Source organism: Malania oleifera, chromosome 3, assembly GCF_029873635.1.
Source record: "Malania oleifera isolate guangnan ecotype guangnan chromosome 3, ASM2987363v1, whole genome shotgun sequence".
In the NCBI taxonomy this organism is placed as follows: domain Eukaryota; kingdom Viridiplantae; phylum Streptophyta; class Magnoliopsida; order Santalales; family Ximeniaceae; genus Malania; species Malania oleifera.
In genome coordinates, this window is record NC_080419.1 from 121,759,242 (window position 1) to 121,778,843 (window position 19,602).

The window sequence follows — 19,602 nt, forward strand, 5'->3', positions numbered from 1 at the left end:
TATATATTTTGTTATTTCTTTAGAAAGAATTAAGCACCATAGTTTTGTCAGAGTTGCAAATCATCTTGTTTTAACTTTCAAAATTAGCAACATTCTCTTCAAATAGAAATGTATTTTTTGTGCTTTTCGGTGCTGATAAATTGTGCCTGTCTGGATCCCCTTAAAGATTTCTAATGAGTACTCCCCAAAAAAGAAAATCATCTTAGGAGTTCATCCCAATTTGTTGAAGCTCCCTAAGAGTGACATTTGCATTGCTATAACATAGGACAATTATGTTGGGGATTGTGAATGGTCCAAAACACAAGCACAAGCAATCAATCACAAGAAATACCAGAATTACGTGGTTCAGTCAAATTCAACTTACATCCCCTGGAGAAAGAGAGTTTCATTATATCAATAGAAAATACAGTAAAGGGGAAGTAACACACTCAAATTCAACTCTCAATTCAACTTCTCAAATACAACACAACTCACTTGATATTTACATTACTAATTACACTTGTGTATTTTTGTATATTCCTCTACAACACACAACCCATTTTATAGGGAAGGAGAGGAGACATGGATATAGAGCCTGCAATTCCAAACTGCAAATCTTGACTATGGAGGAGTTGGTGTCAAAAAACAATCACGTTGGATCATGCCTGATTCATGAAGTTGCAATCTTTGACTTCCTCTCTTAATATTTATTGCACCCATAGGCCAACAAATTAAAAAATAGATGGCCTTGTACCTTTATTTTTTTTAATATAGTGTTGACAATTTTATTTAATTTTCACTTTATAGTTCCCTTTGCATTATTGATTTTGTTTGAAAAAAAAATCACTTTCAATCGTATATTTTTTAATATCAAATACTATAAAATAACAGAATTTATTTAAAATAATTAAAAATTTTAAAAATTAAATAGTAATATTGTGAAAATTTAATTACTCATTTTTATATGCTATATATATATATGTATATTATTTTACTTTTCACGTTATTTATTTATTTTTTAATCAAATATAAAAAAAAGTTCATTCTTTTATATCTTCCTTTCATCGCAAACAGCCAAACAGAGCCTGAAGGTGACAAAATTGGAAAAAAAAATGAAAGAAATTTGTTGTTTTACTGCGAGAGGGGCAAAAAAAGAGTCCTCAACACTTTTTGGAGTGCCTTCTCCTTGGTTGAAAACGACGTCGTTTGCTCTGCAGCTTCAGCTTCAGCTTCAAAGTGGTGGCGACTGGCGAGTCGTTCACTTCAACGGGGACGGAACGACGCTTCTCTCTCTCTCTCTCTCTCTCTCTCTCTCTCTCTCTCTCTCTCTCGTGGGGGGTGCTGCTGCCGACGAAGACAAGAACTCCTTCATATTCAAGGTTCTCTCTCTCTCTATAGAGGACCCTAGCTACGGGTCTGATATGTATTTCTTTGTATGTAGTATTTGGTTTGAATATTTCCTTATGTAACTACAATTATTTGAATGACGATGTAACGCAGTATCTTCTATCTGTCCACTTCACTTTTTCGTCTAATTTTTTTCCCAGTGCCGTCTCTTTTATTTTATATTTAAGTTGCCCATCATTTCAGCTAACATAATGATTCTTTCGAAGTCTGGGGATCTTTTCCCACAATCTTGCAAAGATGCATTGATTTTGGTCAATTTGTTTTTCCTTAGTTTCTTTTTTAAATTTGTCTATTTTCTTTCAAAGTAAAATGGTTCCTGAAAGTGGGAAATATGTTTAATGAAGAGAAAAGAAAAATATGGAGATGATTTTAAGGGAGAATTGGAAAGAAATGATAATTGTTTCAGTCAATGAGAAAAGAGAAGGAATAGGAGTGATTTCTCTCACTTATTATTTGGAAAACTAGGGAGAAATGAAAAGAAAAGAGAGCAATTTCTCTCTACTTCTGATAAATGAAGAGAAAAGAGAAGATCTTATATTATTTTATTGAATTGACATTTTATTTCTTAACTAAGATCGTAAATGTTTTTTTATCTTGAGGTATTTTGGTTATTTTTTAAAAATATTATAAATTAAGTTTCTTTTCTCTCCAATTCTCTCTGGTTTTGAAGGGATTCAAAAAAAGAAGGCTATGGGGGGATTTATTTTATAGAGCGCAATCCAAATGAGTGACCTTTTTTCTCCATTTATTTTATGTTGTGCAATCCGAATGAATGATTTGAAGAGAAAGGGTTTTGTTTTTTTTTTTTAAATATTTTTCTTTTCCCCATAAAGGGGAGCTTAGGCGCAACGGTAAGGTTGTCACCGGTCGGCGGTCATGGGTTTGAGGCGTGAAAATAGCATCTTTGCAAAAATGCAAGGTAAGGCTGTGTACTATAGACCCATTGTGGTCTTCCCCTTCCCTAGACCTCGCATATGCGGGAACTTTGTGCATCGAACTGCCTTTTTTTTTTCCTCCCCAAATCACTTAACCCAAACAAAGTTAGGGCTTCTATTGTGAATTCATGGCAAATTTTATTGTTTCTGTTTAATTAGCTTCACTCCGTGTGCTTGGATGATTGGCTCCTGAAAGGCGGAGGAAAAAAATTTTACTTAATATTTGTGTAATTGGGTTGATATTAAAAGGGGTCGTTGAAAAGTTAGAGGTTATATTCATTGTAGAGTTGTGCAATTTATGTACTTAGATGGGTGAATTGTGCTTTTAATTTTCCAAATGAGTGAGCAAAAAAGTTGCTTGGGTGTTGTTTCCAGTAATTGGTGTTTGAAGGTGGACGAAAGGTTGTATATCTAACATGTTTTACTTGGTGATAGTAAATGGAGAACCTAGATCTTGCTTTAGGGCCGCAAGGGGGATTCGCCAAGGTGATCCTCTTTACCTGTTTTTATTTGTTTTAGTGGTGGATATTTTGAGTAGGCTGGTTGATAGGTTGGTGGAAAGAGGTTTAGTGAAAGGTTTGGAATTGGGGAGGTGGATATTACGGTCTCACACCTTCAGTTCGCTGACAATGCCATCTTTTTCTTGGAGGATCACTGGCTTTCTTTTTTGAATATTTTGTGGCTTCTCCATATTTTGAAAGGATTTTACGATGTGTCAGAGAGTTATCTTTGGAGATAGGGTGCATTGAGTTGGATTGGCTGTTGTCATATCTAGGGGTTCCTTTGGGGGGCAATCCTAGGTCAGTTAGCTCTTGGAACCTGGTAGTTGAGAGAGTGTCCAAGCGTCTAGATGGGTTGAAGGGAGCTCTTTTTCCCTTGAGAGGTAGGATTACTCTAATCCAGGCTTGTCTTTATAGTATACCGTTATATTTTCTTTCTATTTTTAAAATTCCAGTGGGTGCTGCTGGTAAGATAGAGAGGATTAAGAGAGATTTTCTTTGGTTAGGGGGTAGGGGGTTTTAGGGATCATTTGGTGAGTTGGGAGGTAGTTTGTAGGTCTAAAATAGGAGGGCAGTTTGTGTCTTGGAAATTTGATGTCTAAAAACATGGCTCTCTTGGCCAAATGACTTTGGCGGTTCCCTTTTAGAGAATTCTTCTTTGTAGCATAAAGTTATTAAAAGCTAATTTGGACTTGACGGGAATGGGTGGGATTCCAATTTGGGTTCTAGATGCTCTTTGGAAAGCCCATGGAAAGCTATTTCTCAAATTTTCCCTCTCTTGATTGCTCATACTAGATTTGTGCTGGGTAAGGGGTGTATTTTATTTTTGGAAAGACCTTTGGTTGGGGATTATTGTCTTGTCCACCTCTTTTCCTTGCCTACTCCGATTGAGCTCAAGACAAAATGATTCCATTTCCTCTTTCATTGTTGATACGAATGGTCCTTTACTTGGAATTTTCAGTTTAGGAGATATTTGAAAACAAATGAGTTATCTTCATTGTTGGTCATGTTGAATAATTATCAGGTATCTTCGGAAGCCGATAACTGATCTTGGCTCTTGGAACACTCGGGGTTCTATTCCTGCAAATCTTTTTGTGAATTCTTGATCAGCACCAACTTTTCCTTCCGTCTCTACAAAGCTATTTGGAAGGCCAAAATCCCTCCTAAGCTTAAAGCTTTTATTTGGTTGGTTGTGCTTAATAGGATAAACACTAATAACTTGCTATAGATGAGGAGGCCTTTAAAGGCTCTCTCCAGATATATGTGTGCTTTGTTTTTACTGCTCAGAATCTGCTCTACATCTTTTTTTGCATTGCAATTTTGCATGGAAGGTTTGGAACAAGTTGTTTAGTTATTTTGGAGAAAGTTGGTTTGTCTAGGGACAATGGAGGAGTTTTTGATATATATTTTGTTGGGTTTGGTCGGAAGAAGGAAGGAAAATTGCTACACATTAGTGCTTTATTTTCAGTATTTTGGGGTTTGTGAAAGGAACATTACTTGCCTATACTTTCAGGGAAGAAACTAGTATATTTGTTGGTGTGGGGGAATATTCATTTTCTGGTTTCTTTGTGGTGCATAGGTGATGGTAATTTCAAGGGGATATGCTTCTCAGATATTCAGCAGGATTGGCTTTCTCTGTTGACTTCCTAGGATGTGCTGATTTCTTTGTGCCGTTTTTTACATTGTTTTGATTTTCTTATTTTGTTTTCCTTGGGGCATCCCAGATTCTTTAAAGAAGGTGCCTCTCCTCTTTTTTTTTTTTTTTTATCAATAAAAGTAAATGTATTAATCAAAGTTGAGAATATACAACTACACTGGGCATACCCAGGATTCATCAAAAAACTATCATAACATACACAAAAGTAGGACAGATCATACGACCTGCCTAGCTATCAGCATGAGTAACAAACTTCAACATAACTGACATCATTCATGGAATATGAAACATATTGAATTTATCAAAAACTATTCTAAACGTGTACCTTTGGATCACTTCAACCAACTCTGGTGGGGATATGATCTTTCCCTCGAACTTTCTCCTGTTCCTGAAGTGCCATATCATATACACAGTAGCTGCCAGGCATACCTTCTTCCCTGTAGGTTGGACCCCAGTACCTCTAGCTTCTTTATGTAACCATTTTAGTGCAGATTTGATAGTGGACATTTCTCTTGATATGCCTAACCAAGCCCTGATCTGACCCCAAACCTCTCTTGAGAATTGACATGAGAAAAAGAGATGCTCATTGGACTCCAGCTCTGAATTATACAATACACAATTCCACTTTATGCCATCACCAAATAATTTATCATTCGTAGGTAGCCTTCCTTTTAACCCCATCCATAAAGTGAAAGCATGTTTAGGGATGCTTCCACATTTCCATACTTCTTTGTGCCATAGGACAGTTCTCCCCTTGATTTCATAAGCCAATGATGAAGAAATTTGCCCATCAACCACCCATTGCTTTAACAAACATTCAGCTGCCATGTTACCCCTACAATTCTGCACAAGCTGGTTTTTTAGTTCTACTATCTTTTTCCATAGAGGAGAATCATCATGTTTAGCCACTGCATCCCAGAAATTTGATTCCTTTAAATAGATTTGGTGCATCCATTTAGCCCAGAGAGAGTCTTTTTTACTTTGGATATTCTAGAGGGCTTGGGAGAGTAGAGCTTCTAAGATCAAATATCCCCAGACCCCCTTCCTTTTTAGGGATACACATCTCCTTCCATGCAATAGGGGGCTTCTTCCCACCACCCCTAAAAAAGGTCCTACACAGTCTAATCACATGGTCCATAACAGATTTTTGGATTGGGAAGATGGCAAGCCAAAAGCGTTCAACACCTTGAATCACAGAATTCACAAGCTCCAACTTACCTGCGTAGGAAATTGTATGAGATGGCCATCCTTGTAGCAGCTCAGACACTCTATTAATCAAGGGGGAGAAATGCATTTTATTCAATCTTGAAGCTGCCACTGGGATGCCTAAATATCTGAATGGAAAGCTTCGTTCCTGGAAATTTGTTAGTCTCTTTATTTGGTCCAGCTCCACTGCCTTAATTCCAGCATGAAGTATACTAGATTTCAGATTATTGGCAAGTAACCCTGAACACTTTAAAAATGCAACAAGGCAGTTTAACATAGCCTCCACAGAATTCGAGTCTCCTCTAGAAAACATTACCAGATCATCAGCAAAAGCTAAATGAGAAATTTTTAGTTGTTCACACCTAGGATGAAATCTGTATTTTCTGTTGAGCTCCAAACCAGCAAGCAGCCTCGAGACATATTCCAACCCAATTACAAACAAGAGAGGGGAGAGAGGGTTCCCTTGTCTCAAACCTTTCTTTCCTTAAAAAAAAACCCATGATATCCACCATTAATGGAAAGAGAGAAGTTGGTGGTAGTTACACATTGGTTCACCCAGTCAATTAGAGCCCCCGGGAAGTTCAGTTTCACCAACATCTCTCTGATAAATTTCCAAGACATCATATCATAAGTTTTTTAAGATCCACTTTGAGCAAGCATCTGGGTGAGGCTCTTTTTCTCGCATATTTCCTCTCATTCTCCTGGACAAGATAAATGTTTTCTACCATGCTTCGTTGTTCAACAAAGGCCGACTGAGTTGGGCTAACTATCTCTTGAAGGCAAGGTTTGATTCTGCTTGCAATTATCTTTGCAATGGCTTTATAAAGAATGCTGCCGCAAGAAATAGGTCTGAATTCCTGGACAGTGCAAGCATGCTTCGACTTGGGGATTAATGCAATTATCGTAGGGTTTATTTGTTTCAGTAAATTCCCAGAATTAAAAAATTCTTTAACAGCATCAATGAAATCTATACCAGTTAAGTTCCATGTTCTTTTAAAGAAGCAGGCTATGTAACCATCAGAACCTGCTGATTTGTTGTCCCCAATATTGAACAAAGCATTTTTGATTTCCTCTTCTGTAATGGGTGCAATCATTTGAGCTGCTTGAGCTTCATTTAAAATTTTTCCTCTAGCTACAATCTGTGGATCAATACTGTCAGTTTCATCCTCTTTACCCAGGAGATTCTTGTAGAATTCAAGAAACTCCTCAACAACTTGCTGCTGGGAGGAAGTTCTTTCACCATTTTCTTTCATTACAGCAGTAATGTGGTTTCTGTGTGCTTTTCTTCTCATTAAAGCATGGAAGTAAGAAGTCCCTTTATCACTGTCTTTCAGGTATTTGGCCTCAGCAAACTGGGAGAGGAACTGTTTGTTAGCCTTCTCTTTCTTCTCTAATAATCTTCTTTGGAATTCCAGATCCCCTGGGGAGTCATGAAGCATCTGCTGAGCCTCTGCTACTTCTTCCATGGCACTTTCAGCTCTATTTGTTATATGAGAAAAATGCAGATAATTTAAACTTCTGAGTGGCTGTTTCAATGCTTGCAACTTTTTCACGAATCTGAATTGAGCAAATCCCCTTACATTCAGTTCCCAACCTCTTTTAACAACCTCCTGAAAATTTTCATGGTTCACCCACATATTAAAGAATTTAAAAGGTCTTCTTCCACTATTCGATTGTTCAAACAGAGTTACAATGCAAGGAGAATGATCAGAGTATATACTCCAGGAAATTGAAATTCAGTGTTAGCATTAAACCCTGAGATAAGCCATTTGTGATTGACCACTGCTCTATCCAATTTGCACCATACATTACCATTTGACCAGGTAAGGAAGCACCCAGAAGAGTTAAGATCCATCAGGCCAGCTTCACAAAAGCAATCATTTATGTCCTTCACCTCATAAGCTGTAGCAGGCACTTCATTCTGTTTTTCCTCTGGTGACAGAACACAGTTGAAGTCTCCCAAGACCAGCCAGGGATATGATGTTTGGCTGAAATCATTAAGGTCCTGCCATAGTGGTCTCCTGGCTACAATAGAATTAAATCCATATACAAAACTCAAGGCAAAGCAGCTAGATGTAACTAAACAAATAACCTTGCAATGTATTACCTGAGCTTTCGAACCCAGTATCTGTACCTGAACTTTCTGAGAATTCCATAGCACCCAGATCCTCCCTGCACAGTGGTGATCAAAATTGTTGGCTTGCTTCCATGAACTGAACTTTTTATTCATTATCTTCCCTAACCTTTCAGGAGACAGCTTAGTTTCCAGAAGTCCCATAACATCAACCTTATTTTTCTTCATGAGGTCAAGAACCCCATTCTGTTTCAAGGGACTGTTGAAGCCCCTTATGTTCCATGCTACGATCTTCATGATGTATGAAGGGGGTCTGACCCCCTTTTCCTGGTTGTTTTGAGTTACAACCCCACCCCTCTTCATAGCTGTCTTGCTTTTAACTTGGGTGCACCCATCATCATTATTCTTTTGAGCCAGCAAGCCTTTCTTCAGAGCATTTGATGATCCACCATTTGCTAGTAATGCACATATTACCTCCAACCCCACATTAGGGATAGGGGGCCCAGAGACTTCCAAAGAAATGGCATTACATCCACCCTGACCTTCCTTTGTCATCAACTCAGATTCACCAAGACAGGAGGAAGCATGAACTTCAATTACAGGACAAGCCACAGCTGTTCCCTCCTGACCTTCCTCATTTACCTGACCAGCAGGACAATAAAATCCTTTCTCCACAATGATCCTCCACAGATTCCAGACAGTGTTTCCCTGTATTGCTGTCATCCCCCAACCTAACCACATAATGACCCAAGAAGCCAGACTCAGGAGCAGATTGAAATCTGTTTCCAAAATCAACATCAGGACAAAAAATGTTTTCTAGACTCCCCTTGTGCCTGTTTCCCACCAGATTGTTACTCACCACAGATTCATTCCCCAATTCCCTTGCTTCCTTAACACCAGAAGAAGAGGGAAAAGGATCATACTTATCAATTCTACATTGGTTTCCATTACCAGCTACCCGTGTTACAGCCAAATCTTTTGTATTGCCCTTCTCTCTACTGGTGGTCTTCAAACTGATGGACAAGCCAAAGAATCCTGTTCCTCATCCAGAACTCTATCCAGCCTTGCCCCCTCATTCTCCTTTTTATTTTCCACAATCATTGTTTAACCCTTACTCCCAGAATCAGTTTCAGACATCCTTCCAGTAACTTCATTACTGATGTTCTTTGCTACAAAGATTTTTTTAATGTTAGTCTTTTCCTTCTCTTCCTTCTCTTTCTTGCTACTGCAGAAATTGACTGAATGACCCACCACTTTGCACAAAGAACAGTAACTGGGGAGATTTTCATAAAAAACTTCTTGGTACATCTCCTCATCCTCTGGTAACCACACTTAAACACAGTGTTTAATGTCCTTGGCTACATCAACCTCCACTAGGACTCTGGCACAAGAAATCCTAGCACATTGAGCAGTAAGCTTATCGGCACACAGAGGTCTCCCAAGTTCAGAGCATATTCTCCCTAAAGCATTTGGTGTCCACATTTCGATTGGGAGGTTCTTCAGTTGCACCCAGACAGGAAGAATAGTCTTGTGTTCCGGTTCAAATTGAAATCTTTTTGGCATTTTTTTTCAGTAACAAAGTCATTCCATACACTGCATATGGTCCCTTCTGCAGAATACACTCCAAGTCCTCTTCATTAGCAAATTTAAATACAATCCACCCATCATTATGACACAAATAGTTCACTTTCATCTTCCAGGAAGACGCCAGATTATTCAATGCAACCTTACCTGGGAACTTACCAGCAAAGTACCCTGCAAGGCACTTGAGATAGGATAATTCAGGAATCGAGAGATCAGAACTCTGTAATCTAGCTCCAGAGCCATCCGAGGGGAAAGCTGGTATAGGAATACACCATTCTGGGTTTCTGTTGTTAGCAAACAGATCCGACCATGGCACTTTCTTGTTATTTCGAGTGTTCATTCTTTCATTTTCTCCTTTCACTATCCGAGCATAACTTTTCCTATTCCCAGTCTGGTTTGGTTGTACACCTGTAACCTTTTCTGTCTCATCCTCCAGTTGTTCCTCTTCACCAGAGTCCACCATCTCCTCTGTGTCTCTTGAGCCATGCGTAGCAGACACAGAGGGCTCATCCTCTCCCCATTGCCCCTTCCTTTATGGGTTTTTCCCATAGTTCGAGCTTTCCAGAGCGGGTGTATCTCTCTCTACTAATCCCGGAGCATCCATTACCTTTTCATTGAAAACCATCGGGATTGCGACCCCTTTTTCTGCAGTGCACAGTTCAGCCATTGGGTCAGAAGGACATGCAATAAGCCCTAATTGATTCTGGAGTAGCTCTCGAAGGGCCTCTGGTGTATGCATGCTTTTAGATTCTTGGAACTTACATTCTGCCTCCTTCGAGAGTCGATAGTATTCTGCCAGAATTTCTTTGTCATTCTTCTTACTCCAGAACAGTTTACTTCCACCCTTAAGTTCAATAAACTTAAGGGCATCAGCAATTTCTTCCTTCGAATCAGCCTTCAGAGATGAGAATCTAGTAGCCCTACCACCACCTGGAGTCGCCATGAGTGATTAGAACCACAGGAATTCAAAATCCCGCGTGAGCGGGAAACCAGAAATTTCAAAATTCCCGATCCCGAAGCACAATCAGAAGCTGAAAATCCACCAACAATCCACCTACCAGTCTTTGGTACCCACAATCCACACTAGAAACAGCAAGAATCACTCGCGATTGAAGAGAAGGAACCAAGAACAAACCCAGCCGGCAGCCACGAGCATGCACCTTCCTAGAGAGAAGGGAGAGCTTCTCTCTCTAACATGCTTGAGTTTTTAGTCAGGTGCCTCTCCTCTTGATTGTATGTTCTTATTCTATCTAATTAATTTCTTTTGCTATTTAAAAGAACATGGATTCTGCTGTTAGTGGATTAATTCTCAAAATTGTTTGTTGTTGAATTGACTTTATTAATTTGTGGTGAATGGGAAAAGGGCGAAATGTGTTGCAAACTTTTTTATTTGTAAAAAAGTGTACAGTTTGTAAGTTACATTGGAACGAAAGTTTTTTTTTATATATATTTTTATTTTTAATTTTTTTTTGGCGGTGTTAAGATGGTGGAAGTGTTTTGGAGTGTGCTACTTTTGCAATTTTGTGGTGTATTTATTTGGAGTGTGATGCTAGGATTTTTAAGGGGGCGAGTGTTCCCCCACCCCCTACCCCGATTTTCTTTGGAGTAGAGTAATGCTTTTGGCCTCACTATGATGGTTTGCTTGTGGCCTTTTTGACAGTGTATGTTTAGCGGGCTTGTTTCATTAGTAGTTAAGTTTTTCTTTAGGTTTTGGATTTATTAAGGAGGATACCTTGCCTCTCTATTCTTTATATATTAAAATAAGTTTATATTTGTCATGACTGAAGGTTTTCCTGCCCCTAGACAGGGTTAATAAATTTTTTTATCCAAATTAATTCCTTTATGCAAAATTCAAAAGCCTTAAGCAGAGATGGTCACTTTGAGTTTGTTAATACTTCATACTGGTTTTTAGATAACAAAAATCCATTAAAGACTAAAAAATAGAAGAGTTGGAGGATAAGGCATCCTCCCATAGTTTTAAATATCAGTTCGTAGTGGCTGTTATGTAATGGTATCAGTGACTTCCAAGACCATTATGAGGCAATATCTCCTAGGTAATTCGATTCACAACTGTAACAACCATTAGGGTCCGTTACAAAACCATGTGCCCATTACAGACTGTTATGGGCTGTTACAGTGCCAGACTGGCTGTGAATAACTAGAACAAGTATTTGAGGCTTTTTTATTTTTATTTTTATTTTTGCATTTTTCTTGACATTTAGTATGCATTTTTTAAGTGACTACCATTCAAATAAACCTAACTTTTCCCTATTAAATTACAGATGTTCGTATTCTACGATCACACAACACACTCAATGTACTTCTCCATTTTACCCAACTTGCTTTAACTCTATGCATTAAATCTTCTTTAATTTCTCCTTTAGCTTGCATAATAGATCCTAGATATCGAAATCTACTAGTGTTATTGCTTTCTTTATCATAAAGTTTAACTTCATCTCCAATGTTACGTCCATTATGATTGAAATTACATTTCGTATACTCATCTTATATTTATCCTAAAACCTCTAGATTCTAAAGCTTCTCTCCATAATTCTAACTTAGATTCCGCTCCACTCCTAGCTTCATCAATCAAGACATTATCATCTGCAAACAACATATACCATGGAACCTTATTTTTGATACTTCTAGCAAGTTCATCCATCACTAAAGTAAAAGATAAAAATTCTAAAAAGATCCTTGATGTACACTTATTGTGATTGGAAATTGCCTTGTCTCTCCACATGCAGTTCTAACACTAGTCATTACTCCATCGTACATATCCTTAATGACATCTGTACACCTATTACAACTAAATTATTTTTTTTTTCTAAAACCTACCATAGAACTTCATTGGGTATCCTATCATACATTTTCTCTAAGTCAATAATACCATATGCAAGTCTCTATTCTTTTTAAACTTTTCCATTAAGCTTCTTAAAAGATATATAGCTTCTGTAATAGATCTCCTAGGCATAAAACCAAATTGATTTTTTGAGACCATCGTTTCAAACCCGAATCTTTGTTCAGCTATCCTTTCCTACAATTTCACTAACTCATACGTCTAATTCCATGATAATTATTACAATTTTGAATATCTACTTTATTTTTTTATATAGACATTAAAGTGTTTTTCCTCCTTTCCTTTGAATTTTTTTTAGTTTTTATAATTGTGTTAAATAAATTAGTTAACCATATAATTCCTTTATCACTTAGAAATTTCTAAACTTCAATTGGGATGTTATCTGGTCCTATAGATTTTCCATTTTTCATCTTTTTAATGCAAATTTAACTTTGTTAACTCTAATTTTATGAATAAATCTCATATTTTTAGCCTCTTCATTTTTCAATTAAAGTTCAAGTCTTCTACTTGGTTTTCATTAAATAGCTTACTAAAGTAACTTTGCTATCTTTCTTTCATGTCTTCTTCCTTAACTAAGACAATATCATCCTCACTTTTTATACATTTTATATTACCTAAGTCCTTACTCTTTGTTTCTCTAGCTTGAGTAAGTTTAAATATGTCTCTTTCCCCTTCTTTTGTATTTAACCTAGCATATAAATTATTGAATGATCTATTTTTAGCTTCGCTAACGGCCTTATTTGAATTTTTTTCACCTCCTTATACTTTTCAAAGTTTTTCATATTTCTACATGTTTGCCATGTTTTATACTAGATCCTTTATGTCTTTACAGGTTTTTGGACTTCTTAATCTCACCACAAACTTTCTTTACTATTCAAGAATCTTTCTCTTGATTCACCTAAAATCTCTTTGGTTGTTATTTTTTTAAAGAGCTAGCTATCCTACCCAAAAGTGTGTGTGTGTCTACATCATCTTCAATTGTCCAACCATAATCTTTGATCATTTTATCTTTAAATTTTATTATATTTTCTTTCATTAGGTTCTGTGACCTAGTTCTCTTATGCTGATTTATTTTATTCTTTCTGTTCCATTTTTTAATACATATATCTAACACTTAAACTCTATGTTGTATAGTTAAGCTTTCACCCAAAATAACTTTACAATGCTTACATTATAAACGATCTATCTTTCTAGTAAATGAAAAAAAAATTATTTTGATCACTTTTGAAGGTTATTAAGTGGCCTCTCTTCTTAAAGCGAGTATTCATTGTAATAAATCATATGACATGGTGAAATCTAAGATCATGTCTTTGGATTCATTTTTATCAATTTATCCTCATATCCATATCCTCCATGTATTCTCTCATACCTATGTTATCCCTTCCAATGTATCCATTCAAATCTACTCCTATAAATATTTTCTCAAACACTGATATCTCTTGTATAATATTATCTATATATATTCCCAAAATTGTCTCTTAAGGTTTTTTGTTAAACTTACTTGAGGAGCATAAACGCTAATGACATTTATTATATCTTGGCCTAAGACCATCTTGATTTTTATAATTCTATCCACTTTCTTTTGACATCTACAACACTATCTTTTAAGTTTTTGTCCACAATAATTCCTATCCCATTTTTACGTTTTTCTTTTCCAGTGTACCAAAATTTGAATTCCGAGTTTTCAATTTTTGTAGCTTTCTCTTCTACCCACTTAGTTTCTTGAAGGCAAATTGAATTAATTTTTCTTCTAATAATTGTGTCCACAATCGCCATGCTTATACTTGTAAGTGTCTCGATATTCCAAGTTGCTAATCTAATCCTATTTTCTTGAACTAACTTCTCACTTGCCCATGTTCAAAATGATGTGAGAATCCTAGCATATTTGACATTGTACCTAGGCATTGACAAGGCGCGTCATTTCGGGGCAATGACCTAGCCCACCCTTGCTTACTTTTCGCTGCACTCTGGTGGTATAAGTGCAACATGTCGCTCGTAAGGGACTTCCCTGCAAATAATTCATAAATATTCATATTCTAGTGATTTGACCAATTTTATGTTGGTTATCAGCTACATAATGCAACCCTTCTCCTTTATCTGGACTTGGGACTGACTGTATGTGAAAATATTAGGACATTGAGTGCATCACAGGTAAAGTTTCATTTGCCACCATAACTACATCTAAAATTTGTCTATCTTTAACGTCATCGTGGGCCACAACACCTTTCTCAGTATCTTAAACAAGACCCTTTTTTTTTTCCTTTTCCCATATAGCAATCTTAAACAATACGATAAGTTAAAACATTTGTAAAACATTGGTCACTGAACTAATTGGCCTAAAGTCCTTCAGATCTTCACCGTCCTTGACTTGTTCTGAGGAATAAGCGCTATAAAGTTGAGTTCACACTCTTTTCCACCACCTCACTATGATGAAACTTGTTGAAAAGCCTCATGGTATCATCTTGCAACACCTCCCAACTATTCTTAGTGAAGGCCATCATAAAATCATCAACACCTTGTGCTTTATAATTCATACAAGTTTAATAAGGTTTTTACATGGATCCAATGAATTCTGTTTGATTGGGGATGATGGCGTGTTTATCTTGTAAGTTGGTTAGATTTTTGCTCAATATAGCACTCCTTATTCTTCTTTTAAATTTTTAATTGCACAAAAATCTGATCTTATAAATCCCTTTGTATTGTTGAGAAATTCCCTTATTTAACAAGATGGTAACCCCTACCATCACTATACAACCTGAATTACTTTCGAAGGGTATAATTATTGGCATTTTTATAATCAAACAGAAGAATGGGCATCATGATGATAGCAATAAGCAGTGGCTTCTTCTTTGGCAGTGAGAATGAAGGTTGGCAAGGCTGATGCAAAGGAGGGCTTATTACATTTTACAAAAAAAGGGCAGCCTGGTGCACAAAACTCCCGCACATGTGGGGTCCGGCTTATTACATTTTACAGAAGCATAATTTTTTGTTTTTTGTTTTTGTTTTTTTGGGTTGGGTGGGGGGAGGGGTTTGGAGCAAATGTAATGGTCTTGGGCCCAACTCTGGTGAGGTAATATCTGCTTTGGTCCACTGGCCTCACGGGTTTGTCCTATAAAAGGTGCTTCACTTCGTTGGAACCCAAACCTTCCTTATAAGCCCAAGATCTCCTCAGTACACATTCGATGTGGGATCGTGACAGGCTGTCCTGCCCAATCTCTGAAGTCCTCATCTGTGTGATTTCCCTAGTACATATCCGATGTGAGTTCGTGAGAAGCTCCCCCGTCCGATTTCTAACATCCTCGTCAGCGTGATCCTTCTAGTACATAGTCGATGTGAGATCAGACAAAATCAAACAAGGCCTGCTTTGGTAACAATGGTGATTTCCATGAGGGTGATGTTGTAAGTTGGTTGATGTCTTTGTCTAATTAGGAAGATCCTTCTTCAGCAACAACAAAGGAAGTTGAGATGGTGGATGCCACGATATATAGAAGCTTTGAGGTGCTGGAATTAGTATGGTCTCTCCTGAAGGTCAGGGGCAAGAGCTGATATTCAAACTGGCATTAATAGGTAGGCTTCTTTTGTTGGGAAAGACAGCTACTCAAATGAGGGTGATGGAGTAAGTTTTTGAGATGTGCAAGCTTTTTGAGGAATGAAGGCTTCATCCAGAATTTTGCAAAAAAATAATTGTTCTTATGAGGAACAAAGATGGGAGTTTTACACCTGTGGAAAGCTATAATAATAGTGGGAGTAGTTCTAGAGATAAGGATGGTAAGGGTGGAGATTTAGAGGTGTGGCTAAAAGTAGTGAGTGTTGAGTCTTAAGAAGAGAGTGAATTTGATAGCAACTTTGGGTGATGGTTTTTCATTGAAGGAAATTCAAGCCCTTTGTGTTTACAATTTGGATTCACTTTTGCAGGATGCTTCTTTTGTGAATAGAACTTCTACTAGGGATTTGGATGCGATTTTCATCATTTATTGTTGATTTAGGGTAGTAATGGTGAGTATAACAGACAAGTCAGGTGGGAAGAAGATATGGTATCAAGGTGGGTTATCTGTTTCCAGCTCCCATTTAATCACAGAAAGAGGTGAATGGCAAAGAGATCAAGACCCAAGAACTTGTTGGATAAGAGGTTTATGCTTGACTGAACCTGGAGGTCAGGATTTAAGGTTGGTTGGGACTAGGGAGCAAGAGTATGGGGCTGAGAAAACTAAATAATTTAGAATCTTCATAAACTATGATGGTTAGCTTAGAAGCACTGATACCAACATGTGACACAAACACGACACTGATAAATGGCATGGAAACTTTCAAAAAAGCAAGGATATGACATGGCTGGTATGTTAATTAAAATTTTAAAATACATATTTGGGCATATTTATTATTGGTTTTTTCCTTTCAGATGCAAAATACTGCAATTGCAGTGAAGTAAATTTACGATGAGTTTTAGGCATTGTTAATGTACATTCCACAAACAAAGTTCATCTACATTCATTGGCGGAATTGATAGTTCATAATGCGACACTACTCAACTATAAAAGTGCTATCAGATTTATTTCATGATCATAAAAATATCATATCAGATTTATAATATAATCATAAAAATATCATCAATAATGAAAAATCACCTGATAACAAAAAAACAAGCAGCAACTGGCAATAAGAAGCACGAAAAACATTGGTCTAAGAAGTAGTAATTTTAGCAAAAAAGGAAAAAGAAAAACACAAAAGACATATCAGGCCATCTTAGGGCGTGTTTAGGCTGTCTCTAAAATTGTGTCATGCTGCTCAACTGAAAAAGAGTGTTGGCTGTATGAAAAAAATTAAATCAATTAATTTAATTTTTGACAGGTGTTGGGCTGCGTGCTGTGCTGGGTGAGTTGGTGTTCAATGAATCAGACACTGGTAAGAGTTTCTTGAGTGTTGGTGCTTCCTTGATGATAGGGTCTTAAGAATGCAATTTTTTTAAAAAAGAAAACAAGCTGTCATTTGTTTATTCTCTCTCTCAGAGCAAAATCTCTAAAAAAATTTGTTGACATATGAGCAATTGAGTACAACTAGTTCCTTTAGGTTTCTGGGGTTTAGAGGGAGTAGGGTGGGTAAGATTCTCAAGCTTTGTGTTGTTTTTGTTAGTTTCTGGAGTACTTGTGGATGGAGTGCTGTGTGATGATATGTATATTTTGTGGAGAAGAGTTGCCTGCCTTGCTTCACTTTTGTGCTCAGATTGTGGAACTTTGAGAGTTCTGCTTTTGATTGATTTTTAGAGTCTCGAAAGTATTCACTTCATTGTTGCTTTCTTTTGTTTTTTTTTTCTTTTCCCATAATAGGTTTTCTTATTCTCTTTCTCGAAATTCTTTTTCTCTCCTCGATGACATCCATTATTGGCATGACTAACTGACCTTTCAGCGGCCTATTGGGTGCTTTATGTATTGCCTGGTTTCTCAACCCTAATCCTTATAATTTGAATTTTAGATCTTGCATTACTTTTGGATTTTTGGAATGTAAAGTTTTCTCGTGTAGTTAAGCCACTATACATACATACATACATACATACATCCATAAGGTACACACAAACACACACACACACACACACACACACATGTATGCTTATGTATTGCATTACAAAATTTGCTTGTTTGTAACAACTTTAAGGACTTAGTCCTGGTCTAGGTCTTTGGGTAAGTGAGCTATTTTTCAAGCGATTTTCTTTGATGTGACAAAGCTACATGTTTTCATGTTTATTTCAGGATTGGGGCAGATTGAATTTGTAATTTTCTACTCATTTTGAATACCAAGAGGAAAACCAAGATGCAAGCTTTTCCAAGGGAAGGTGAAAATGCTTTGTCTGTGATTGGGCCACGGCCAGGAATGGAATGGTCGGCTGTACCATATGGTGGTCCTCAGGCACCAGTTTCAAATGGAAATAAGCGAACATCGAGTTTGGTATCGCCAATCATGTTGTTAACGGGTCATCAGGGTGCTATATACACAATGAAGTTTAATCCGACAGGAAACATCATCGCATCGGGGTCTCATGACAGAGACATTTTCTTATGGGATGTGCACGGTGAGTGTAAAAACTTCATGGTTTTAAAAGGGCACAAGAATGCAGTTTTGGATCTCCAGTGGACTACTGATGGGTACCAGATAATATCAGCCAGCCCAGACAAGACTCTGAGGGCCTGGGATGTTGAAACCGGGAAACAGATAAAGAAGATGGCAGAACATTCCTCTTTTGTAAACTCGTGCTGTCCTTCTCGGAGGGGGCCTCCACTTGTTGTCAGTGGATCCGACGATGGAACTGCCAAACTCTGGGATATGCGTCAAAGAGGTGCCATCCAGACATTCCCAGACAAATATCAAATCACAGCTGTCAGTTTCTCCGATGGGTCAGATAAGATCTATACTGGTGGTATTGACAATGATATTAAATTGTGGGATTTGCGCAGAAATGAGGTAACCATGACACTTCAAGGCCACCAAGATATGATAACAGGTATGCAGCTGAGTCCTGATGGTTCATATCTCCTTACCAATGGTATGGATTGCAAGCTGTGCATTTGGGACATGCGTCCCTATGCCCCTCAGAACCGTTGTGTGAAGATATTGGAAGGGCACCAGCACAACTTTGAGAAAATCTTGTTGAAATGTAGTTGGTCACCTGATGGAAGCAAGGTTACTGCTGGTAGTTCGGATCGAATGGTGTATATTTGGGATACGACCACTCGACGCATCTTGTACAAGCTCCCTGGCCACACTGGATCAGTAAATGATGCTGCCTTCCATCCCACTGAACCTATTATTGGATCCTGCAGTAGTGATAAACAGATTTATCTTGGTGAGATATGAATTTTGTTAACCTGAACATAACCAATAGCGACAACCCGTTGTTGTGCCCTATCCATGAGTGTCCATGCCCAAGTTCTGAAGAGTTGAATCTACTTGCCATTTCTCAGCCAATTGGATATCCCAACTCACCGAGGTTCTACAATTTGATGAAGTGTTTTCTGGATTTACAGTTGTAGACCTGCATCTATGTAATTGTCATTTCATTTGCTTCTTTGTAGTTTTTGAAATGTTGTACCTTGCACAGTTGCTCATGGGAAAGAATAGATTTGTGCACGAGTGGAGTACTTGTTGTAGGATTGGTACTTCAGAGTAATGTTGAGACCATTTTGTTCTTGTTACAGGTCTCTTTGATCTCGAGCATGGTATAATTTTATGTATGTTTGTTTTATTTTTCTGTTTGAAAAGTTGATTTAGGTTCTCTTTGGAACTTGAAAAATTTTAGGTGAAAAAAAGAAAAATACTAAGAAATCTACATTTTCATGTTTTATTATTAAGGAAAGTCAAATATATATATATATATATATATATATAAATTTTATAAATAAAATTTTAAT

The 19,602-nt window shown here is 37.3% G+C and overlaps 1 protein-coding gene across 2 annotated transcripts; it reads left to right on the top strand.

The window, feature by feature from the left end:
- Positions 1-1,137: 1,137 nt before the first annotated feature.
- Positions 1,138-19,386, top strand: LOC131150498 (uncharacterized). Of its 2 annotated transcripts, XM_058101239.1 has the most exons (3): positions 1,158-1,358; positions 17,051-17,104; positions 17,947-19,386. In XM_058101239.1, the coding sequence occupies exon 3, from the start codon at positions 18,008-18,010 to the stop codon at positions 19,046-19,048; it is 1,041 nt and encodes a 346-aa protein (XP_057957222.1). In that variant the 5' UTR covers positions 1,158-1,358; positions 17,051-17,104; positions 17,947-18,007; the 3' UTR covers positions 19,049-19,386. The 2 variants fall into 2 exon arrangements, with proteins under 2 accessions (XP_057957221.1, XP_057957222.1); XM_058101238.1 differs by lacking the exon at positions 17,051-17,104 and having other exon boundaries at positions 1,138-1,358.
- The last annotated feature ends 216 nt before the right edge of the window (positions 19,387-19,602 follow it).